Genomic DNA, 25884 nt, shown 5'->3' on the forward strand with positions numbered 1-25884 from the left:
TAAAACAGGACTGTCATATCCTGCCAAGACAGGGTAAGATAGTTTTGAAAAGTTCCTTGCCTTTAATAATGGTATGTCAGTTATGTTAGGCCTTAGCCAAAATTGGTTGACTCAACATTGCAAACGAGACTTTGGGTGATTGCCCAGGTAGTCAGTTGTCTGTCAATTGTTGCACATTTTGGATATATCTCGTTTGTTGAGTAGTGTTTATTCCCTTCTCAGATCTTTGACTGAGTTGAAGATTATATAATTGTAGTTACTCTTTACATTATTTGGACTCCTTGAGATAGAATGTTTAGCAAAGCTTTTGTTCTCAATATTGTTTGTTATATTTATTATTTGTTGTTATTGTATGTAGTTGTATTTGGTTTAGTTCTGTCTTATTTAGACAAAAAGGGGAGATGTAGGGATAAGTCCCGCCCCTTAGGGGGCGTGTTCGCCTCGGGCTAATGTCTGCCTATAAATTTGGCGAGCGTGCTCAGAGCTTCCTCTTCTACTTTCCTGGTCTCCGCGGGAACGGTGGTTCTGTAAGTCTATTTCTACATTAAAACTATATATATTTTTACAAACTGTCTGCATTCGTTTACGCCGCTACACTGGCTATTACAAACAATGCTGCTATGAACATAGTTGAGCATATACTTTTGTTGTATGATAGGGCCTCTCTGGGGTATATTCCCAAGAGTGGTATTGCTGGGTCCAGGGGAAGGTTGATCCCGAATTTCCTGAGAAACTGCCAAGCTGGCCTGGGTCCGAAAAAGCATGGGATAAAACCGGACTTGTTGAACATAGCAGACAATGAGGACTACTGAGAACTCAAGAACAATGGCAATGGGTTTTTGATCCTACTGCACGTACTGGCTTTGTGGGAGCCTAGACAGTTTGGATGCTCACCTTACTAGACCTGGAAGGAGGTGGGAGGTCCTTGGACTTCCCACAGGGCAGGGAACCCTGATTGCTCTTAGGGATGACGAGGGAGGGGGACTTGATCGAGGGAGGGGGAAAGAAATGGGAGGCGGTGGTGGGGAGGAGGCAGAAATCTTTAATAAATAAATTTAAAAAAAGGAGGATACCACATCATAAATTGTATCAAGGCCAGGCCAAACCTGATAATACCCAGGACTTCATCCCATATCAGGGGAGATGCCCAGAAGCATGGGTCCCAAGCCACTCTCAGAAGTTCCAAACCAAAGTAGCAGATGTCCCAACACCAGAATCAACAAAACCAACCAAGCAGCTGTTCATGGTACCACAAAGGCTGATGGTTATCAGTGCAGCCTCATGGTCAGTGATGCAATAGAGTTACCAAGGACATGGAGAGTGTTACCTATCAATTGTGCCAAACATGCACAAGACCCTCAGAAGACCTGTCCTGTCAACATCTTATCACGTAAGGCGGGGCTTCATGATGGGGGCATGGTCAGGCATTGTCTTCAATGGTGTAAACACTAGTAAGGTACTCATGTTCCTGTACACAACCCTTCCACACCCATGTTCTTGACAGCAGCCCTGATGTCATTCACTGAAGTGCTATGGAAATACATTTTGAAATGTTACTGGAAAAATAAAAGACACGAAAACAGAAGAACTAGTTGGGAAGAGAGAGGGGATGAATAGGAGTGAGTGAATAAGTGAAGGTTGATGCGGGAATGTCATATATCAATCTGTTGATTTCATTGGTTAAGCAATAAACTGCTAGGCCCATTTGATAGGCCCACCCTTAGGTGGGTGGAGTAAACAGAACAGAAGGCTGGGAGAAAGAAGCTGAGTCAGGGAGTCACCATGATTCTCCCATTCCAGGCAGATGCAGGTTAAGATCATTCCTGGTAAGCCAGCTCGTGGGCTACATAGATTATAAGAAATGGGCTAGTCCAGGTGCGAGAGTTAGCCGAAAAAAGGCTAGATATAATGGGCCAAGAGGTATTTAAAAGAATACAGTTTCTGTGTAATTATTTCGGGTAAAGCCAGCCGTGTGGAGCTGGGCAGGAACGCAGCCCACCGCAGCTCCTACAACAGAAGGTAAAGAAAGATCACTACTACAAAAGCGTGTCACATACATACATAAAAGATGAGAATGAAATTTATGTTATTCATAATTAATATATGCTAATAAAGTTATTATAAAAAGGCCAATGGTTCATGAGGAACAACACCCAAGACTGACTAACATCTGGCCTCTACATACATGGAGGGGTATCCACATGAATATGCACCTACATGTACACAGCAACAGCAAAAACAGAAAACCTGCATGTCAGGTACAGTGAAGTGGTATATGCATTTAAAAAATCAGACTAGAATACACTTGAAAACACCCAGTCCTCGGGGCTCCTACTGTCACACATGGTATAATGTTTTGATGCTGGGAGTGATATTTACCAAGAATCAGACACCCTAAATTTAGATTCCCCTAAACTTCCAATAGAGAGCAAGGTAGTGTGTGTGTGTGTGTGTGTGTGTGTGTGTTGTGTGTGTGTGTTGATAAAGATCAAACCCCATCTATGCTAGGCAGGCAGTCTACCACTGACCTACACCCTCAGCCATACTCTCTGGAAATGGCTATGAAAGCAGCACCGGAAATGGGTTAAGGGACTAAGACCCTAGGTCACCATATGTATCTTGATTTTTGGTGATGGTAAGTTTTCCTATGGGATAAGATTTAGGATATGGGCAAAAGCCATGTTTCAACTGGCTGTGTTACAGTTGTCACACTGGGAACTTACTAGAATGTCTGAGCCTGTCACTTCAATTTGGCTTTTGGTGGTGACACCTTACATTCTGTCCAGGTCAATTCACACAGTGGTACAGTTTATATGCCATAGACACTCCCAGGTATGTGGACAGTGAACTTCAAGATTCGGCATCTTGGAACCTCCCCTTCATTGCACTTTGTAGGTCATAAGGTTGGAGAGCGGCATCACATGCCTACTGTTAATGCTCATGCCGTTCTGGATCTCACTGATGATAGCTGCCTGTTTAGCCTGATGTGCAGATGCAGGACTTCACTGTTTCAGCATTCACCTGCAAGATGCCAGGGAACTTTAGCAATGCACATCTGGAGACTCCCATGACAATGGCTTTCATCCTTGGTTTCCTAGGGCTTTTTAATAAGTATTTGTTATAATTTTTATACCATCTTCTCAACCACAAAATTTATTTTCATTTGTGTGTGTGTGTCTGAGAGTATGTTACCTGAGGGAGTATACATGAAATACATGAAGACAAGAAGTGGGGATTGGATTCTCGAGGTGCTCTGATTAAGACAAGCAGTGATGTAAAAAACAGAGATGGACTACATCAAGAAGGAGAAGACCCAAGATGCTGTGGTCTTTTGTTTTGTTTTTGGTGGGTGGAAGGGCTGTGTGTGCGCATGAATGTAGGTACTCTTGGAGGCCAGAGAGAGCATTGAATCTCACAGAACTGAAGTTACAAATTATTATGTTCCGCCATATAGATGCTGGGAACTGAAATTCAGCCTTCTGCAAGAGCAGCAAGAGCTCAAACAATTTGGGAATTACACTTATTTATTTCAGGTGGGTGAATATCAGGTCATAATAATGCCTAAACATGATATAACTATTCCAAGAAGAAGGCAAATACATTATGTATTAGATCTGATCAAAATTATGCCTAATTTTATTTAACTAGTTCTATACAACTGCAAACACATTATAAAAAAATTACAATAAGTGCCAATGTCCCTAGAGGGCCATTCTTTTAATACCTCAAGTTTAAGTATGATAACAATTGATATTCTCCTTTTTGGGCATGAGTTTATTTTTATTATTTTTTATTTTTACATCCCAACCAAAATTTCCCCTCCCTCCTCTTTTCTCAGTAACTCCCTCCTACCTCCACTGCTCTCACTCCCCATCCATTCCTCCTCCTCTTTTTACTCCTCAGAAAAAGGTGGACTTCATATGGATACCTGCCAGACATATTCTATCAAGTAGTGGCGAGATTAGGCATGTCCTCTTCTATTAAGGATGGATGCAGCAATCCTGTAGGAAGAATGGGTCCCAAAATCAAGCAACAGAGACGGGCCCTGCACCCACTGTTAGGAGTCCCACAAGAACACAAGTTACACAACTGTAACATGTGTACAGAGGGCCTAGGTCAGTCCCATGCATGCTCTCTTGATGGTGGTTCAGTCTCTGTGAGCCACTGTGATCCCAGGTTAGTTAGTTCTGTGGGATTTCTTGTGGTGCTCCTGTCCCCACTGGCTCCTACAAAAATTTAATTATTTTTTTTTATTTTATATGTATTGGTGTTTTGCCTTCATGTAGGCCACTGTGAGACTGTCAGATCCTCTGGAATTGGAGTTACAGACAGTTTTTAGCTGTCTATAATTTTTTCATTTTTATAAACATTTATTTCTCTATTTTGACATTTAAAAATATTTATTTATTTGTTTGTTTATTTATTTATTTATTATGTATACAATATTCTATTTGAGTGTCTGCCTGCTGGCCAGAAAACACCAGACCCCATTACAGATGGTTGTGAGCCACCATGTGATTGCTGAGAATTGAACTCAGGACCTTTGGAAGAGCAGGCAATTCTCTTAACCTCTGAGCCATCTCTCTAGTCCTCTATTTTGACATTTTAAAATAAACTTTCATATAATGAATGTGTGAAGATCTACTCTACTGATAGGTATTTGAAATAATAATAATATTTGTTTAATTATTTAGGGAGAGTAGAAATATATATAATACATATTCACTAATATATTGATATTATATAATATATATTCATAAATATAAAGGTATGTTCGTATATACTTCAAATGGGGAGCAACATCCATCAGTTAAATAAACACCCCACTAGACTGAGACTAGAAGTGTCAACACACGACTAATTCACTAACAGGGAGAAGTCATAAAGAGTGAGGAGCAAGGCAGTAACGCCTGCTGGAGGCTGTATAGTGGGCAGTCCAAACACTTAGCATGTGGGGCTGAGAGCCAAGAAGACCTGAATTTGAATCCTGCCCTCCTACAGTTCATAGCACTGTTGTCTATGAGTTATTTCATTTCCCCTGAGCCTCTGTTCCCCATTCTGTACAATGGGCATAATAATGGTAACCATATTACAGGTCTTTTAGAGGTTGCACTGAGATGACACCAGTAAATCTGTTGATACTGGGCCTGCCATATCACCAGCATTCCATGCCTTGTTGCAATATCCACCTGATAACATGAGGTAGCTTGGAAACTGTGATCACTTTGTAAAAATGAAAAAGAATTGACTTTCTGTCTGTAAGTATGCGTGTCTCTTGTCTGTAGGTCCCCATACCTTGAGACACATATATGGCAAGGAGATGCTTTTGGTTTGTATTGTTTGATTTAGAGTTTTGCTTTTATTTTTCAGTTAGTATCTTGTATAATCATAGTGTCCTCAAACTCACTATATAGCTGAGCACAGTCTTGATCTCTTGATCTTTCTGATATCACCTACCAAATGCTGAGTTTTAGGTCTGTATCATAAAGTCCATCTGGTTCTAACTTCCTTTCTTTGTTTCAGAGTCTTATTATGTAGCCCTAGTGGGCTTTGGACTTGCTATGTAGAGCAGGCTGGCCTCAAGCTCAAAGAGATGCACCTGCCTCTGTCTCCCAAGTACTGCAATTCAGAGGTATTCACCATCACACCCTGGTTGTAACTTCTAGGAATATCATTCCTTTAACCTGGAATTCTCTGTAGTCTTGAGGAACCATAGTCCTGTCACAAGGTTGGTGAATTCTGGGATCTTATCTCCTGCCAAAGATACTTGGGGTAAGCTGACCACCCAGATGAAGACCATCTAAGAGGCATCCTTGACCTCCTTCACTAGTCAGACAGGTTCATCCTCGTAGTGTTGTGGACTATTCTAGGTCATATTTTTCTTTTTTCTTTTTCTTTTGCCTTTCTGAGATGGGGTTTCTCTATGGAGCCCTGGCTGTCCTGGAGCTCACCCTGTAGATCAGGCTGGCCTCAAACTCACAGAGTATCACCTGCCTTTGCCTCCTGTGAACTGGGATTAAATTCATGGGCCACATCCCACTATGGCATGTGTGTGTGTGAGTGCATGTGTGTAGAGGTCAGGAGACAACTGGAGTCAGTTTTTCCTTCTGCCGTGAGGGTTCTGAGGACTGAACTCAGGTCATCAGACTTAGTGGCAAGCACCTTTATTTACTGACCCATCTATCTGCTCAGTCCCGTGTTCATGTACAGACATTCACATTGATTTTTCTCTTCTTTGTCTATTTTAGAAGATTTGGGGATCCCTTCTGTGTGACTAAGAAGTTAAGCTGGTTATGCCTTAACCTGTCTTCTCCTTCCTGAGTCTTGAACTTGTATGCTAGCGACGTTTATTTACTTGAAAAAAAATTCTCTATATTGGGTCAAGCCTAGAATCCCAGTATTTGGCAGGCTGAGAGAGGAGGATCATTCTGGAGCCAGCCTGGGCCAGAGTGAGATCCTGTCTCAAACAATAAAAAAGGCCTGGAGACTTAGCTCAGCAGATAAGAACACTGGCTTCTCTTCCAGAGGACCCAGGTTCAATTCCCAGCACACATATGGCTGCTCAAAACTGTCTGTAATTCCAGTTTCAGGGAATCCAACACCTTTACCCAAACGTTTATGCAGGCAAAACACAAATGCACATTAAATATAAGTAAATAAATTATTAAAAACATCGATAACAACAAAAATCTCTGGAAGTACCCAGAAAGAAATGACAATAGATTTGCAGGGATTTCTGGGCAGTTTAAGGTGGTATGGGAGAGAAATTTGATCATCTGATCCACAATTTTCAATGGTTTATTTATTTATTTGTTTTTGTCATTGTTAGAATTTTACTGATTTGGGCAGTTTGGTAATTTTTATTTATTTATTGGAGGGGTGTGTCCTGGAGGACAAAGAACAACTTGCTGGAGTTTGTTCTTTCCTTTTATCATGAATGTTCTGAGGACCAAACTCAGGTTGTCAGGCTACAAGCACCTTTACTTGCAGAGCCTTATTGCCATCCCAGTCCCATTTTTTTTTGTTTCAACTATTTTGTAAAGATTTGTTGTTTTACTTCACATGTATGGGTGTGTCACTGTATGTATGTATATATGTTCACTGCATGTGAATAGAGCAGATGGTTTGACATCCTTAACCACCACGGAAACAAAAACTGTAACTACCTGGAGGTTTCATCTTATACCATCCATAATGGCCCAGATGAAAGAAAGAAATGATAGCGCATGCCTCTGAGGATGTGGGGAAAGAGGAACACTTATTCATTGCTGGTGGGAGTGTAAACTGGTACAGCCACTACTGAATCAGTGAGGAGGCTTCTCAGGGTTGAAAATAGATATACCTCTGAATCCAGCTCTACAACTCTTGGACATACATACAAAGAGCCTCACCTGCATCAGCACACCAATGTTCACTGCTTTTCTCTCCAGAAAGTGGAAACAGTTTAGATGTCTATCAAGAGAGGAAGGGATAATGGAAATATAATCCATTTATACAATGGGATATTATTCAGCTGTGAAAACAAAATGTAATTATAAAATTTGCAGGTAAATAATGGATTGAAAAAAATCCTACTAAGTGAGGTGACCAAGACCAAAACAGACAAACAATGTGTTTTTTCCCACTTTATACATGGATGCTATCTTTAAATGTGTTTCATTTAGGATATAAACAGAGGCCAGGTATCTACGAAGGGGTTGGTAGGGTACGGGCTCTTAAAAAAACAGAAAATTGAATAAAGTGTAGTAATATGGGCGGTGCGGGGCTGCGACCCCAAAACCCCAGCCGCCTGCCCTGCCCGGCTAGCTTATGCCCCAAATAATTACACGGACACTGTATTCTTTTAAACACTGCTCTGGCCCATTTCTAACCATCTGTGTAGCGCCCCTAGGTGCGCTTACCGGGAAGATTCTAGCCTAAGTCCATCCTGGGTCAGAGCTTCATAGCGTGCGTCTTCCCTGGAGCAGGTAGCATGGCGTCTCTCTCGCGTCTGCTCCGGAGAGGAGAGCTGTCGAGTCTGACCTCACTTCCTCTTCCTCCCGGCATTCTGTTCTGTTTACTCCACCCACCTAAGGGTGGGCCTATCCAATGGGCCTAGCAGTTTCTTTATTGCTTAGCCAATGAAATCAACAGATTGATATATGACACTCCCACATCACTTCCCCTTTTTCTGTTTAAACAAAAAAAGGAAGGCTTTAACCTTAACATAGCGAAATTACATATAACAAAAGTTATCAAGTAAAAGTTACATCAGAAACATTTATACATATAACAAAATTGACAGTAAATCTCTATCAATAAAGCAAAATCTATACTAATGCAAATTATTCATATCTATATCAGTGTTACAACAGGATAAGGGAAGATTCAATGGAGGAGGTAGGTGGGTGGGCAAAGTAAAGGAAGGTATATGGGAAGTGTGGTCATTTGAATAAGAATGGCCCCCATAGGCTAATATAATTTTATATTTGACATCAGGAAGTGGCATTTTTGAAAGGATTAGGAGGTATAGTCTTATTGGAGTAGGTGCAGCTTTGTTAGAGGAAGTGTGTCACTGGGGGTCCAGACCCAGTGACTCTCTATTCCTGCTCCATGCTGGTGTAGATGTAGAACTTTCAGCTCCTCCAGCACCATGTCTGCCTGCATGCCACCATGCTTCCCACCATACTGATAATGGACTAAGCCTCTGAAAGTGTAAGCAAGCTGCAATTAAATGCTTTCTTTTATAAGAGTTGTTATGGTTATGGTGTCTTTATACAGCAATAGAATATTGACTAAAACAGCAAGGTGGAAAAGCTCTATTGATAACTGGAACTCTAGAAGTTTCCTGAAATATGCACATATATAAAATGTTTAAAGATGGTTACTATGTGATGGGGAAGACAGTACTTCCAGTTAGATATCATATGCTATAAAATCAAATTTCCAGGACTAGGAATATGCTACACCTTATTGAGTTGTTCCTAAAGAAGTCACATAGTACACCACCCAAATATCATATTTTATTACTTATGCTGTTGTTAAACTTTTACAACTTGACAGTAAGGCCTAATTTCTAAAGATACTGTTCACTTAAGTCTCCATTTGCTTATGTCATCAAACGTGAATAAATTGAGAATTTGAACTAGAGACATCAGTACTACTGACTAGTGAGGGTTCTGTTAGGAGCTATCACAACTGCCGACTTCATATTCTCCTGGCCACACAGGACCTAGTTTTAACAGCCTTTTGCATGAGGGGTAAGAAATCAGCAGCCTGTGTTGAAGGCTGTCTACAGCCTTCTGTGTGCAAATGCTGAGCCCACCTGCCTGACCCCCACGCTGGCTACTCTAAAATCAGAAATTGGGTCTGTTTACTCATGTAGTGGTTAAAAACTAGCTCCATTTCAAACTGAGTGTCAAACTAAGTTGTGTGAAGAAAGAAAAACATTGGAGTCTCAGCCTAAGGATTATTAACCACAGGATGTCTGGACTACAACCCTAAGTCATGACCCTCAGCATTTGAGTCTCAATAGCAATCTAAAGGGAAGACTGATCCCAGAGCCACCTGGATCATTTCTCAAAATTGTTCCATACTGTATAATTGTTATTTTAAAATATTAGCCAGATGCTCATTCTGCTTCTGTAATCTCACTTATCCTTGCTTGCTCTAAAAAACAAGAACAGGATAATTTCTCACATAGCAAAAATACCCCAGGAGTAAAGACAATTGAGGTTTGTGCCTTTAAAAACTCCATCAAGCCATCCCCTTTTGTAGCAGCTCTCAGGTAGTCAAAGAAGATGCTTGTGGCAATGTTACTATAAATAAACTTGCATTGTTTTTCAGTCTTTTAACTTAAAGGAAGTTTTGTCTGCTGGTCTCCCTCTGCAGCACGTGTCTGCTGGTCTCACTGAGGGTCACACATGGATGATGGGTGCAAGGGCCAACTGTCCGAGGGTGACAGAGCAAGACTGCCATAAGTGATACCTGGAGGGCCAGGGGACTGCAGAGGAATAGAGAGACCCTAGAGGGCATGATTCTGCTGTGGCAAGGGATAATGGTCCCTGGGGCCTTGATTGCTTGTTTTGCATGTGTCTGAAGAGTAACAACTTGTTTACTTCTCAGGAAGGCCAGTCCCTGTGGGTCTGGAGGGGGAAAACCTTTTCAAAAAGAATACAATGAAACATTTAGTTAGAAGTCTCCCAAAGCCTGCTTAACAAACATCCTAGAAAACTGCTGAGAGGGTTTAAGAGTAAATGGATCCAAAACATCATAATTAAATTTACCTTAATTTTACCAGTTGTAGTCAAAAGAAAAAATAAAACTTTGAGAAAATATAGTGGAGAGCTCTGTCTCTGTGGAGGGAATGAAAAGAGAGGGACCACAGAAGGTAGAATGGTCTGGTTTCCTTTTTCAGGTACTTGAGGCCCTCCTGTCTTCCTCATCCCCTTCCCCCACCCCCTAGACCCCTCCCACCACACCTGCTCAGATAAACTTGCTGGTCTCCTCCCACAGACTCTCCAGAGTGGATCTACCCACACTGGACCAGAAGTTACGCGTTGGGGATGTAACACCCTCATATGAGCCTTGTGCATGAGGATGCCACTGCCATCTCCAGCCATGGGAGTCCTGGCTTGCTTGCTAGTGCTATGCATAGTGGTTGGGACCAGAGCTGCCTCCCAACCTCCTAGCACAGAGCAGAGACTTGTGAGGAAACTACCAGGTATGGACTGACTCAATGTGCCTGGCTGCAGGGTGGGATACATGTGGGATGATGATGGTGGCCGTCAGAAGCTTTGGGAATGGCAGATAGCCCCTGAGTGAGTAGGGGATGTCAGGTTGAGTAGCACCATGGGGAGCAGTGAGTTCGGTTCTTCTCCCGAATCTATAGATTGCTATGTGTCAGTGTATGAGGTATCTTTTTTTTTTGTGGTTTTTCGAGACAGGGTTTCTCTGTGGTTTTGGAGCCTGTCCTGTAACTAGCTCTTGTAGACCAGGCTGGTCTCGAACTCACAGAGATCCGCCTGCCTCTGCCTCCCGAGTGCTGGGATTAAAGGCGTGCGCCACCACCGCCCAGCTTGTATGAGGTATCTTGAGTCTCAGGATCACTACCCAAGTGTAAGGCACCCAATAGAATGGATCACTGTGACAGGGAGCCTCAGACTTCTCAGCTTAAACAGTCAGAGTGCCACTTGCTGGGTTTCCATGATTCCCATTGTTGACAAAAACTGCCTGTTGTTGGTTTCTAGCTCCATTTCGAACTGAGGACAGTTCTTGCTCATCTTAAGCCAAAATGAAGGCTAGAGTTTGGGGGTAGGCAGGAGGACTCCAGCCAAAGCTCAGCTTTTGTCACCCAGTGTCTCACATGATATGTTGAGAGCTTCAGGTCTTCCACTCCTCTCTTTGCCGGTAGGTGTTTTGCGGGGTGCTCTTTCAGAGGCATACCTCTGTAGACCACACTCTGGGAGGTGAGGGGCACTTGTCCCAGGATCGCAGCTCAGCTAAACAGACTGGCTGGCCAGCAAAGTCTGATGGGACACTGAATTCCATCAAACAAAGCCAGAGTCTGAGGCTTTACCTCCCCGAGGTAAATATGTGTACTGGCTCTTCCTAACCTCTGCCCACTGTGCCTGGGTATGGTGTGGCAATGCAGGCCAATGGCCTGATGGTGCCGCACAGTACACGGTGAGCTGTTTCCCCACTGGAGCAGATGTCCCAACAGTCACTCCTTTAAACCTTGGCTTTTGTACCCTGGTGGCACAGCTCGGCCTCCTCTCCTCCACCCAGTTGACCGCAGCTCAGCTCAGCCTCCTAGGAAGGTGCAGGTGGGGGCAAGTACCTCAAGTACCTTTCTAACTCAGCAGCTGGGCTCTCCTGGAACTTTTTCCTTTTTTTTCCTGAGACAGCTGTGGAGCCTATCTTGAAGCTAGCTCTTTTAGATCAAGTTTGGCTTGAACTCACAAAAATTTACCTGCCTCTGCCTCCCAAGTTCTGGGATTAAAGGCATGAGCCACCACTGCCTGGCCTGGAACTTTTTTTTGGTGAATGGAAGTGGACTGGAAGGTTGAGTGTGCATGCCATTCAGCTGGTATGACAGCAGTTGTCAGGAAATCAGCACTCTCTTTGAGCCTCGGCTTGCATATTAGTGCTTCCTTCCCCAGGAGCCAAATGGCCAGTGACAGAAACCATATCAATTTTAGGAGAAGATATTATTCCCTGTGTCTGATGTCAGTGATCTTAGGTCCAGAGGAAAGCATGAACCCTCTCTGTGCTCCAGGCAATGAAGGTGGATTGGTGAAAATGCAGCAGCCCTGCCCCACCCAGGGAGTTTACAAGCCAATAAACTTCATCCTATTCCTTAACTAGATGGGCCTGGCAATGAAAACACAAAGACATGGCTGACTCTCTCTGGAACATAAATCACCAAGCAGGAGCTGGCTGGACCTAAGAGTTCTGGAGCAGGGCTAGGCCCCAATCACACTGGCCACCCCTGGTAGGCAGGGCAATCTGGGTTCTGGGTTCTCAATAGGGGTAGAGAGTAGCCTACAGTGGTTTTCAAGTATCCTAATTAATTTTCCATTAATACAGTTCCTCATGTTATGGTAACCTCTGACCATCAAATTATTTTTATTGCTACTTCTTAACTGTAATTTTGCTAGTGTTATGAATTGTAATCTAAAATATCTGTGTTTTCGAAGGTCTCAAGGCTGATGGGGGTGTGAGGGCTCCATTAGACCATGATCTGATACTCTCTCCTCAGCATATACCATATACTGTGTTGTCTCAAGCCACATCCCACACTGTGTTTCCCTTATTACCTGCGGAACTCACAACACAAGCTCCTATAGGCCCTGTGACACTGGAATGGGATCACAGTGTTGGATTTGCTGTTGCCTGAGCCCAAATGTATCTGGGCTGTGCTGGCTCCTAGTGGACAGGATAGGTAGATAGATCAAATGTCAGCTCAGCTGATTCAGGGCCATTTCCCTTCCCCACCTCATACATCCAGGCATTTGTCTCTCCATCCTGTGGAATGCTGTGTCTTTCCCCAGTCACTCTCCTGATGAGAGTACTTGTGTGAATAGCTTGACCTTTTGTCTTGCCCAGACTAAATCACAACTGTTTTGGGTAATGGTTGCCCTGAGGCCACTGACTAGACAGTTCTTGGTCTTCTTTGGTGCCTCAGGAAGCTTCCAGCGTTGGATTGCCTCCATAGGACATGGCAGCAGGAGAATTAGAGGTCAGGATAGAAGATTCCTTACTGTGAGGCCCACTCAGGGACAAACAAAATCTGTCTGGCTCCATGGGACACAAGCTTCGTGGATACTTTTGAGGACAGTCTCTCCGGCTGTTGGAATCTTGGTGGGATGACTCTGGGATGGGCAGAACTGGTACTGGTTAAGTTTGAATGGACATTTGGGCATTGAATGTAGGCTATGCATCTGCAGAATGGCAAGTGACATGTTAACCAGTCCATCTGAATCTAAGGAAGGAGGTCTGACCAGCAGGACTACCTGCCCCTGTCCTGGAGCCCGAGCCCATCTGTGCCTGTGATGGTCATTGTTAGGTCCTAGCAGGGAAATCTGGGTGTGATAACCAGCTGGTGGTGTGTCCCTAGGTGTGAGGCCTTTGGGTCTCCTCATGAGCTGGGCACCATCTGGGTAGGGGAGAAGTGTATGGCTACCTGTGTCTAACCACCCAAGAACTCCAGTTTCTTAACTCTCAGGATGGGTGGCTGTCTCCACTTGACTGTGATTCTAGCTCCAGTTGGCTCACATCCCCTAGCCAAACCATGGTACTCATTTGTGAAATGGGAACCCCAGGTGTAGGAGTTTAAAGCTTCAGACATTCCAGGCAGGTGCTGTACCATAGAGCTTCCCCCAACCTTCTTGACATTTTCAGATCTTTCAGCTACTAGGAGTGCTGCTGTGTGTCAGGGCACACAGATGTGAGTCCATTCCACCTTGATTAGAGGTCAGAGAGTTTGGGCTTGTTTTGCTTTTTCAAAGTTGTTGACAACAAGTGACTACAAAACAAGTGGTCCTGACCTAGAGTGGTTAATTGGTATTTTAAGTACAGAGGTGTATCAGCTTCATCTTGACCAAAGATCAGAGGTGCTCTGTTTATTTGTTTTACCTTGTTGATGAAGTCTGTTGTCTCCTCCTTTACCTCTTTGGAGTGGGGTATGAAAAGATATATGGAAAATAAAGGGGTGGCTCAGTATTCACTAAATTTCCCTCCTGATGCAGTTCTGTGTTTTATCTTTTATTTCTCTCTCATCTCTGTTTCTCTTTGCTTAATAATTCTAATCATCACGCTCCTACCCTCTAATGTGTGAATCCAATCTAGGCTGGTCCTAAGCAGCTGTGTCTCTTCCATATCATCCCTGGAAGACAGCTTCCTCCTCCAGGACAGAGACAGAAACCTTAACACACACCACTAACAGAGTTGAGGTACTGACACCCCTGGGCTCTTACTAAAATAGTCTGCCTACTCCTGGTTTGAACATTGTCTGGCAGAACCCCAAGCCCCAGGAGCATGCCTCTCACTTGCCTGCCATAGCTTTGCTAGTTTGCAAAGCAAAGTATGGGCCTTCAGCATGCTACTTTGAAGAATCTGTTTCACAGCTTTCCATTTCATCCACAGAGGCCCCAGGCCCTGGGCCTAACCAGCAAGAGCAAGTGGTCTTTGGCTGCGGGGACACCATGGAGCTGTTCTGCTCTGTGCCTAGAGGTGCCGGCACAGGCTGCACTGTCTGGTCTAAGGATGACACAGAGCTGATAGCTTCCCACCGCATCCTGGTGGGGCCCCAGAGGTTACAAGTGCTGAACATCTCCCATGACGATGCCGGGGTCTACATGTGCCAGCAGCAGCTCACTCAGGATGTCCTGTGCCGCTTCACTGTGCATGTGACAGGTAAGTTCTTGGTGGCTGGGGCTGACAACTGTGTTGAGCAGCTGCATAGCTAGGGAGGTCAGGGCAGTCCAAGGCAGCATGGTTCCAGTATCCCTGGCTCAAGAGTGTTGCTGGCTTAGTTGCCCACATCACAGGGGGGTGCCCCCAATTCTGTGCTATTTGAATGAATGGCCTTGCAAAGGCAGGGAGCAGTGATCCCTAAAGATGGAGAGCAGTGTACTCTCAAAATAGGGAGCAGCAGGTCTCTGGATGTAGGAGTGTCACAGGACCACTGCTTGCTTATAACTATTGCAGATGCTCCATCCTCAGGAGATGAAGAAGATGGTGAGAACGTGGCTGAAGACATAGGTAAGATCAGAGCCTAGGCACACTGACCTGGTCAGTATCAGGCTGCTTCCTTCCTGTAGTCTTGTTGTTTAGGGGCACTGCTACAGGTAGACAGTGCCCCAGGGGCAGTGAGGAGGCAGGGCTACTCTGCAGGAATTTTGGTAAGTTCTGGTGGGAAGGAATATGAGTAAACCAGGCAAGGAGCTCAGGTTGCCACTGACGAGGACATAGATCCAGGGATTCATGTTGTCTGGGTTTCTTTCCTGCCTGGTTCCCACAATCATTAAGTCCCAAAGAAATCAAACAGAGGTCTACATTAGTTATAAATTGATTGGCCCATTAGCTCAGGCTTCTTATTAACTCATAACTTATATTAGTCCATTATTCTTATCTGTGTTAGCTACATGGCTCAGTACCATTTACAGAGAGGCATTCACATCTTGCTTCTTCTGTGGCAGGGCCAGGATGGCAGAAAGAGCTTTCCACTTCCCAGAATTCTGTTCTCATTGACCCACCTCTACTTCCTGTCCAGTTGTCCTGCCTATACTTCCTTCCTGGCTACTGGCCAATCAGCATTTTATTAAAATACAAGTGACAGGGTAGAAACCATTGTCTGACAGCAGATTCACAGACCTAGTGGCTGTTGCTGCAGACCAGCAGGAGGGGAGCAGTGCCATGCTGAGGCATACATTGTAAAGGGGGCATCATAGATTTGGTGTGAGTATATGAGGGCACATGGCAGTGCCCATGGTATGGCCTAGAACCATTGTGGGAGAGAGAGAGAGAGAGAAAGAGAGAGAGAGAGAGAGAGAGAGAGAGAGAGAGAGAGAGAGAGAGGGAGAGGTACCATCTGTAGTACAACGTGTACTATTATACTGCACCTGTATTGTGGAGCCTGCACTAAAGGACCATCCATGAGCCAGGCAAGAACCTGAAGATTTAAACACACAAAGACACACAGAGACATGGGTCATCCTTGAAACAAGAATGTCCCTTTATTGTGTACCAGAACCACTTATATATGGCTCATTAACTGATAGCCATGCCCCAGGCAAACCCACCAGAAACCACTCTCCTTCCATCAGGAACTCCTGAGGGTCTCATGCTCAGAGCAGCTACAAACACAGTAAAAACAAGTTGTTTTGCTCAGACAGAGCAGCTGCAAGCATAACAAGTTGTTTACAGGAAATTCAGGGTCTGGGCAGAGAGAGAGAGAGAGAGAGAGAGAGAGAGAGAGAGAGAGAGAGAGAGGGAGAGGGAGAGAGGGAGAGAGGGAGAGGGAGGGAGAACATCATGGGTCCAGACATCTTATGCGGAGTGGTTATGACTCTGAGACTAGGTTGGTGTTAACTGAGTCCTCAGACCACCTAGAACCTTCTGGGGTAGAGTGCACAAGGGTCTGAGAGGAATCAGAGAGACAAACTTAATGAGAAAACAGGGTAATGAGTCTTATGAGTGTGTGCGGGTGAAGAGAGCAGGTATAGGGACTTGTTTGAGGTTTCACAACCCTCATAAAAATGGACTTAGATTCTAGGACTGAAGCCAAAAAAAGGTAGTAGTCCTGAGAAGTGGGTCAGTTTATCATTCTCCCTTTCAACTTTGGCTATCAGGTTGTTCAAAGCAGAATTTCTAACCCAGTTGGTCTCTAGCTTCTGCCCCAACAATTACCAATGTGTTTGTAATTTCCTGTTTTCTTCTGTCATCCTGGACTTCCCAGGTTGTATTTAGTGTTTTTGCACCATAAACACTTAGGTAAGGTGCCTGAAGGGTCACTTTCTTGACCTTACCTGGCATTGGGCACCATAAAGTTGCTGTAGTCTCCCATTGTGGCACTCTTCTCTCAAGCCTACTGGCCAAATTTGGAGCCTGGGTGGGCAATTCAGAGCTAGGAGGGACACCTCTCCAGTGTCTGCACACTTTTCTCCTATTTCACATGTCAGTTCCTCCTCCCAGAGATGCATAGGGCCCTCTGATTGAGTCACTGTGGAAGACCCTGCCCCGGCCTTTGTTCTCTGTTTTGGAAATTTGTTGCCTCCCTCAGCTTCCTCATGAGTCCAAACATATGGCATCCTGTTGCTGGTTGTTTTTGTTCTACTCTTTGGGAGCCCACCGCCCAGCTCCCAAATAAACACACGGACACATATTACTTATGATTGTATGACCTTGACGTGGCTTATTTCTAGCCAACTTTTCTTAACTTACATTATCCCATCTACACTTTGCTTCTGGGGTTTTATCTTTATTCTATATACCTTTCTTCTTACTTTGTGGCTTACTGTGTAGCTGGGTGACTGGGTCTTTGCATCCTCCTCTTTCTTTTCTTGTTCCTTCTTAAACTTTCTCCTTCTCTTTATCCTCTCTGCCTGCGAGCCCTGCCTATATCCCTCTCTTGCCCTGGTCATTTAGCTCTTTATTAGACCAGACAGAGTAACACAGCTTCACCAAGCTAAGCAAATACAACATAAAAAAGTGAAACACATCTTTGCGTCATGAAACAATTGTTCCACAACATATAAAGATGTAACACATCTTAAATTGATAGTCCACCACAGCATCCTCCACCCACCCAAGAGGAAGGAGGGAATTCAGTGGAGGGGAAGCATGACCTGAAGGGTACCTGCCTTCACTGGGCACTATACAGGCTGACTCAGGTTTGGTGTACTGGTGGAATGACCTGGCCTAGTTGCTTCCCAGGATCTACATCCTACTGGGTTCTACTTCCTGGGTCCCTATACCTGTGAGCCTGCCTCAGATGGAGAGAAGAGAATACAAGACTGAGAGTGGGACAGCTGTGGATGCAGTGTTCAGACAAAGCAAAGGAGTCTCAATACAGATGAGGGATGAAGCTTGAGGGTGTGCTGGCAGGGGAGCTTTGCAAGGGTGTACTGATCATGCTGTTATTTATGAGCATTTCTGCCATCAGGGGCCCCTTACTGGACTCTGCCAGACCGTATGGATATGAAATTGCTGGCTGTGCCAGCCACCAGCACGGTACGCTTCCACTGTGCAGCTGCTGGCAACCCCACCCCCTCCATCTCCTGGCTGAAGAATGGCAAGGAATTCCGAGGGGAGCATCGCATGGGGGGCATCAAGGTAAGTCTGGAAAAGGGGCACAGATAGGTAGGGCCTGGATTCAGAGGGTATAGCCCATATCATTTGTCATAGACCAGCCTCGACAAAAATACCTCTTGCCAGGGTAGGGGCATGAGATTTTAGAAATGGAAGTAAAGTGAAAAGTAATAAAACTGAAACCATAGAAAAGTACCAGGAGGGCATTCCAGTGAATACTGAAATTTTCCCTGTTTAGTTTTCCTTATATGTTTATATCCAAATACAAAAGGAGAAGAAGGCAACAAAAGTCTTCCTTAACTTGATACGAACTACAGGTACAACAGTTAATTACTTTAACATTTTGAGGTATCAAGTCATTAGCTTTTTGTTGTTTAAGTAGCGAAGCCACTCTAGACCAAGTATCCTGAAAGCAGTCACTTCCTAGGTAACCTTATATTACAAAATAAAGAGCAGAAGTATGTTTGCATAGCCTAACTATCTGTCAGGATGAAAACAGGTTCACATTTTTGGGCATCCACAGTCACTCACCTACTAATTTTACCTGCAGCTTAGGCACCGGCACTGGAGCCTGGTCATGGAAAGTGTGGTGCCTTCTGATAGTGGCTACTATACCTGCGTGGTTCAGAACAAGTTTGGGAGCATCCAGCAGACTTACACACTGGATGTACTGGGTAAGAGCCAGGCTGGGTGACTAAAGCAGGTCAGCCTCAGGCCATTGGACCCACTGCACCGACTGTCTGTGTCTTACAGAGCGCTTCCCACATCGGCCCATTTTGCAGGCTGGGCTGCCAGAAAACCAGACAGCCACCCTAGGAAGTGATGTAGAGTTCCACTGCAAGGTGTACAGTGATGCCCAACCACACATCCAGTGGCTGAAGCATGTTGAGGTGAATGGCAGCAAGACAGGCCCGGATGGCAAGCCCTATGTCATCGTACTCAAGGTGGGCTCTGTTGTTGGCAGCTGGTTGGGTGGATGGGTTAGCTGGAAGTGCCTTGCCCTGGTCCTTAAGTCCCTCTTCAGCTGAGGAATACCTTGGGACTGGGACCCACGTGTTGGGGTTTCTGGGAAGGGGCACCTGAGTCTCAGAACTGATCACCTGTTCTGAGCTCCAGGCAGGCTTTGTGTTACTTGTGCCCTCCCGTAGGACTTGTTTCTCTGTTTGCTCTGAGGCTTGGGCCTACAGAAGGCTTCTCTGGGTGATAGCTGTGGTGGCTCAGGGGGATGTCTGCTGTACTAGTACCCTCTGACATCAGAGTACTGGCTGTCTACTCTCCAGCTGCCTTCACTGTAGCACTAGCTCCACCCTGCCTTGACGGACTCTTCCTGCCTCCCTCTGCCTGTAGCTTTGCTTCATAGCCTCAGGTGGGGGCCGAGAGAGAGAGAGAGAGAGAGAGAGAGAGAGAGAGAGAGAGAGAGAGAGAGAGTGTTGGGCTTTGCAACACAGGAAAGAGAGACTTGGAGGTCTGATGGAGAGAAGAACAGGTTTTGGCAGGAGTTGGTATCCTGGCTTTGAGAGAGACCACTAGGGCCATGTCCAGTGTAGCTCCCACTGTGGGTGTGTGGTTTCGTGAGCACAGGCTGATGTGATATGACCCTTGGGATGAAGATTTGAAGAGTATGGGTTCCCTTTCTCTCTCTCTCTCTCTCTCTCTCTCTCTCTCTCTCTCTCTCTCTCTTTCTCTCTCTATCTCTGTATGTGGTTTTCTCTCTTTGTCTGTGTTTCTCTCTGTGTGTGTGCTCTCTTTCTCTGTGTGTGTTTCTCTCTCTTTGTCTGTGTGTTTCTCTCTCTTTGTCTGTCTATGTGTTTCTCTCTCTCTCTCTCTCTCTCTCTCTCTCTCTCTCTCTCTCTCTCTGTGTGTGTGTGTGTGTGTGTGTGTGTGTGTGTAGGGAGAGTGGACATGAAGGAGGCCAGTCTTTGAAACCACTCCCATCACTGCCATTATGTGCCTCGCTTCAGGCAGCTTTCCAATGCTTCCTCCCCCAACCCATTCTTTGGCATCTCCGTTGCCCTGTCTTGTCCTCATTGTCTTCTAGAGATATCCTGGATCAGTGACAATCTGAAGGCAGATACACACCTTTATCTTTCAGTGTGTCAGAATGGGATGGGGCAAGTACATTTGTTGAGCCATCAATTTCATAAGCATGGCTGAGAAGGCATTTTGGTGGAATGTTCACAGTCCTCAAGTAGGTGATAACTGACCCACCTCTGACTCATCTTCTGTTTCTGATGCCTTGATAATACTGGTAGCTCCCAGCCAGCACTGACTTCCTATCTCCTTCAAAGCCCCTCAGGTCTGTGCTGTTCTCTTGCTTAGAAGTTTTCAGAACCTTCCAGGGGCTGAGCCCTGTGCTGCTTCAGAACATCGACTTTCCACCATTCTCTGGCTGACACTGATTTCCTCTGGTTTTCTCTCCATACATCTGTCTGCCCATCTTTTTTTTCTGTACTAACCCTGCATGTTGCTTCTTTGTGGTACCATGCTGCCCAAGTGCCCGATGCTTGCCTTGGGACAGGGAACTATCCACCAACAGAGGGACTGGTTTCAGGCTCCGTGCCTTGGTTCAGCATCCATTGCAGTGGTAGAGTTGTAGTTGTCAAGGTGGTAGCAGAGGCGGCATTTTCCTTGAAGCCTGTCTGATCATCTCCATGTGGACTGTGCTGTGGTACCCAAAGGGACGTGCTGGTGCTTGCCTATTGATTTCTGTTCTCTCTTTGTAGACATCAGGCATTAACACAAGCAACAAGGAGCTAGAAGTTCTGTCTTTGCGCAATATCACCTTTGAGGACTCAGGGGAGTACACCTGTCTGGCAGGCAATTATTTCGGATTTTCCCATCACTCTGCATGGCTGGAGGTACTGCCAGGTATTTGCTGCTGCTGCTGCTGCTGGTGCTGGTGCTCCATCTGCCCTCTTATGGTGCGAGCTCAGAACATAACAAAGCTGCCAGGGACAGGGACAGCAGGGTGCACTCTGACTTACTGCAGTCCATCCTGTGGTAACCACCCTGGCCTTGTGCTTGGTATGGGAGTGTCACCCTTCCTCATCTTGATCTTGCAAAGGCCTCCCCCACAATCCTCTAGTTGGATTTCCATAGTCTAGCCTTGAGGCTCTGGGATCTCCTGGGAGCCTTGGTGGTGGTGTGGATGCTTCTGGCTCTGCCAGGCTTCTCTCCTGAGTCTGGTCCCTGCTGACTCATAGATGTTTTGGACTACCAATGTGAGTTGGGGATGTAGGTCACCAAACTCTGAGTATCCCAGTAACTTTGCTCCCCAACAGGTACCTAGAGCTCAGGGCAATGGGAAGTCCCACAAGGCTGGATGAGGCATCAACATTTATGTCTTTGCAGCTGAGAGAGAGCTGGCAGAGAGTAGTGCGGCTGGCAGGTTATCTGCAGGCACCATCAGCTTCTGGGTGGGCTTCTCCATCTTAATCTTGACTGCAACTGTGACACTCTGCTACCTGCGTAGAGTCTCAAGAAAGAACCTGAGGTCTCCCAATGTTGACAATAGCTTCTGCTTCACACCTGAGCAACAGGTAACTTAAAGTAGATAACAAGTTTTGATCTCTCTGTTGTACCTTGAATCTCCTAAAGTCCCAGCCTTACCTGAGGCCTGCTTGGTACTCATTTCTCTGCAGTCAGATGAGCTGACCCTTCCCTATTCCTATTCTCCACATGGATCCCACATTACTCAAAACAACTTTGAGTCTTCAGTAACCACTGTTTGAGCATCCCTCTTCTTGGCCCTACATACTGCCTCACATGGACTTGACCTTGCTACTCCTGGAAGTTACACCACCTCAACCCTTTCCCAATGCCCAGCATCCATTGTCTGGCACCAACCTATCCCTAATGATCCAAGCAGGTGACCTCCATGAACTCTGATATACCCTTGGTCCACATCGTCCACCCAGTTTCAAGAGAACATACTGTAATGGCCAGTATTTCTGAGCTTGAGCTGCCAGCCGACCCAAAGTGGGAAATATCTAGAACTCGGTCAGTGCTGGTGGGGTTTTATGTATACTTGGAGGAGGTTCTGTGGCTGGGGGCTAGATGGCTACCAGGCAGAGGTCTGTTGGAGGTGGGGTCCGGGGTGAGACTTGGGTTACTCTGTCTTCATGAGCAAGAGCCCAATTGCCAGCTATGGATGCAGTGGCACAGGGCCATGAGGGCTGGGGGTCCTGGGCACATACTCACTGCCTCTGCTTCTTCGGACAGGCTGACACTTGGTAATTCTCTAGGAGAAGGCTGCTTTGGCCAGGTTTTTATGGCAGAGGCTTTAACATGGACAACACTGACAAGCCTGTCACTGTGGCTGTGAAAATGCTGAAAGGTGAGGAGGGAGAGAAGTAGCACAGGGCAGTGGGGGCTGCAGGGCCACCACCTGACATTCCCACTTTCAACACAGATGATGCCAATGACCAGGACTTGTTGGACCTGGTGTCTGAGATGGAGATGATGAAAGCTATTGGCAAGCACAAGAACATTATCAACCTGCTGGGGGCCTGCACACAGGGTGGTAAGTACAGCAGGTGGGTGGACAGTTAGATGGGGGCCCCTGAGTCACACAACATCTCCGAGGTATCTGTACTTCCAGGGCCATTGTATGTGCTGATGGAGTATGCCGCCAAGGGTAACCTCCGGGAGTTCCTGCGGGCACAAAGGCCCCTAAGCATGGAATACTATGGTGCCTCCAGGCTGCCAGAAAAACAGCTTACCCGCAAAGATCTAGTGTCCTGTGCCTATCAGGTGGCCAGAGGTATGGAGTACCTGGCTTCTCAGAAGGTGAGCAGAGCTGGGGCACAGGTGAGGTAGGGTCTTCCTGAGTGGAAGAGTGGATATCAAGCTTGCTTAGGCTAGGGAGGTGTCAGTTTAGCACAGGTTCCTTTCATGCCTCCTCAGTGTATTCACAGAGACTTGGCTGCCAGAAACGTGTTGGTGACTGAGGACAATGTGATGAAGATTGCAGATTTTGGCCTGGCCCGTGATGTGCACAATCTGGAATGCTACAAGAAGACCACATATGTGAGCCCCATTACAGGGTGGTTGGGGTGCTGTGCTCCACCAGGGAACACCTGACAGCCAACAACTCTCCCTCTGCCTAGGGCCGGCTACCTGTGAAGTGGATGGCACCAGAGTCGCTGTTTGACGGAGTCTACACCCACCAGAGTGATGTGTATGTGTCCTAACATAGGATGGGGATAGCAAGACCCAAGTCACACCTATCACAGCCTTTAGGCTGTAGACAACAGCATAGCCCTGCCATGTCTCTCATCCACACACTCCTCCTTGCCCATTGGTAACCTGTCCTGTTGTAAAACTGTTACAGTAATTGACCAGGAATAACAGGCCTCTGCCCTCACTCCCATACAGGTGGTCCTTTGGAGTCCTGCTCTGGGAGATCTTTACACTGGGGGGCACACCATATCCCGGCATCCCAGTGGAAGAGCTTTTCAAACTATTGAAAGATGGCTACCGCATGCACAAGCCTGCCAACTGCACACATGACCTGTGAGCAAAGCATTCCTTGTGCACTCCTCTAACTAGTCCCTGGGAGTGGCTGGTTTCCTACCAGGGCTCCTGATAGGAGGCTGGTAGCCTTGGGTGAGGTAGGGATGGACAACAGGCCAAGAAACCACAGTCATATTTGCCACAGGTATGGGATCATGCGGGAATGTTGGCATGCAGTGCCTTCACAGAGGCCCACCTTCAAGCTTCTGGTAGAGGATTTAGATGGCATCCTCACTGTGACATCAACCCACGTAAGTACCACTCAGTCCTGCCCTCTCTGCCTTCTCTGATTCCTGGGCGGGATGCTCCTCCAAGTTCCAGTAATGGGGTTGGCCTTCAAGGGCCAGCCTGAACATAGATGGCCGTGGGATCAAGGGGATGCAAACTAACATAGTCCTATGACCTTTTCTACCAACAGGTATACCTGGACCTATCAGTGCCTTTTGAGCAGAGCTTGCCAGGTGATGAGGATACCAGGAGCCCCAGTTCCTTAGAGATAACTGTTCATCCACAACCTGCTACCCCCAACCCAACCCAGGAATTGGAGGCCTCAGACATGATGGGCCAAGAATCCCATAGACCAAGCCCCAGTTAATGTTTATGTATATAAAATGTATGGAGTATTTACAAGTTGTATTTGCTGTAGGGTTAACACTTCTTATGTGACACTTCCTCGTTTTATAGTATTGACTATTATGTTTCAAACGTAGTAAGAAAAAGCAGTGAACTTACTCTTGTTATTTTTTTGTACTGTTACTGAGCCCTTGACTTTGGTGGCTGTCTCTTGCCTATAAGCTAGCAGTGCCAGGACAGTGTCTCAGGGTAACTTTTCTTGGATCCTAGCATGTGGTTTGTCAGCCCACATTGGCAGAAGTAGTTTTGTTAATGCAAACAACTTACTTTCCAAAAAATAAAGAGATAACCAGTTCTGATTCACACCTGTGCCACTTACCTTCCATTCTGGCATCTGCACAGCCACATCCTCACTCTCTGTGGGGACTGGTTATGAGATTTGTCTCTGTGGGGGTAGAGATAGTAACTGGTGAGGAATCTTAGCTGTTGACTGGTCCCTAGTACAAAGTGCTGGATTCAGGCCCTAGGAGGACTAATTGTCTTACCTTTTCCTTCCCAGTGTGAGGGCAGCTGGGCTTGGACATGCTTGTCTGTGACCCAAACTACCTCTCAGAACATCAGGGTTACCAGTTTAGAAGTTCCAAAGAGAGGATTTAAGAGAGTTAGTGTCCATAGGAGGGTACCATGGGGGTGTGAAGGATGTACTCTGAGACTGCCTTACCAGAGGAGGGATCCTATGAGGACACAGGATGCTCAGATATATGTAGTAACTTCTGTGGGAAGGAAAGTAGGCAAAATCCCTGGTTTAAACAGTATACACTGATAGGGAATGCCTTTAATCCCAACACTTGGTCTATGAGACCAGTCTGGTCTACACAACAAGTTCTAGGACAACCAGATCTATGTAGGGAAGAAGCTGTAGGTCTGGATGTTTGTTGGTTCCCCCACAGCAACCAAACAAGGGGCACCAGACAGCTTCATACCAAGGACTCAGAGCCATGAAGATACCTGGTGACAGTGAACAGGCAGGAGGAAGTAGTTAAAGAGCCTGAGCCTCCTACTCCAATCTCCCCAAGTCCTATTGATGTTAGGTTCCTTCTACTGTGTCTAGTTTCCTCTGGTCGAGAGGAGTTTCTCTACCCAGATGCCTTGCCTTTTGGACATGGGTTGTGATAACGATAGTTGATTTTCTTGTTTGTTCTGAGTAGTACTGAGAATAGGCTGGTTCCCAGTCTGACACTCCTGCTTACTAACATTGGCCTGTGGCTGGCCATCATCCTGGGTTGGCTATGGAGGCTCAACTGGTTGTGTCTATCTTACCCTCAGTGGTTAAAGTACCTACTGTAGCAATTTGCCAAAAAGGCAATCTATAATCTGTGGGCATGTGGCATTTTCCAGATACCTAGGACTGCCTTGATTGTCTTCCACATATAACTTTGTACAGGGTCCCTAGTTGTTGTGATCTAGCTGCCCTCACTCCCCCTCCCCCGACCCACAGGGGAACTT

General features: G+C 45.9%; 1 protein-coding gene across 1 annotated transcript; it reads left to right on the forward strand.

The window, feature by feature from the left end:
- Positions 1–10599: 10599 nt before the first annotated feature.
- On the forward strand, positions 10600–24365 carry LOC142856952 (fibroblast growth factor receptor 3-like). The gene is given in 19 exon segments (XM_075984586.1): positions 10600–10702; positions 14626–14895; positions 15190–15243; positions 18146–18315; positions 18842–18965; positions 19045–19235; positions 21015–21159; positions 21643–21794; positions 22085–22290; positions 22513–22574; positions 22577–22627; positions 22703–22813; positions 22892–23079; positions 23197–23319; positions 23400–23470; positions 23668–23805; positions 23951–24056; positions 24224–24303; positions 24305–24365. Coding segments are annotated over 19 exon segments (2406 nt in total).
- The last annotated feature ends 1519 nt before the right edge of the window (positions 24366–25884 follow it).

The sequence above is a fragment of the Microtus pennsylvanicus genome, chromosome 9, assembly GCF_037038515.1.
Source record: "Microtus pennsylvanicus isolate mMicPen1 chromosome 9, mMicPen1.hap1, whole genome shotgun sequence".
NCBI classification, from domain to species: domain Eukaryota; kingdom Metazoa; phylum Chordata; class Mammalia; order Rodentia; family Cricetidae; genus Microtus; species Microtus pennsylvanicus.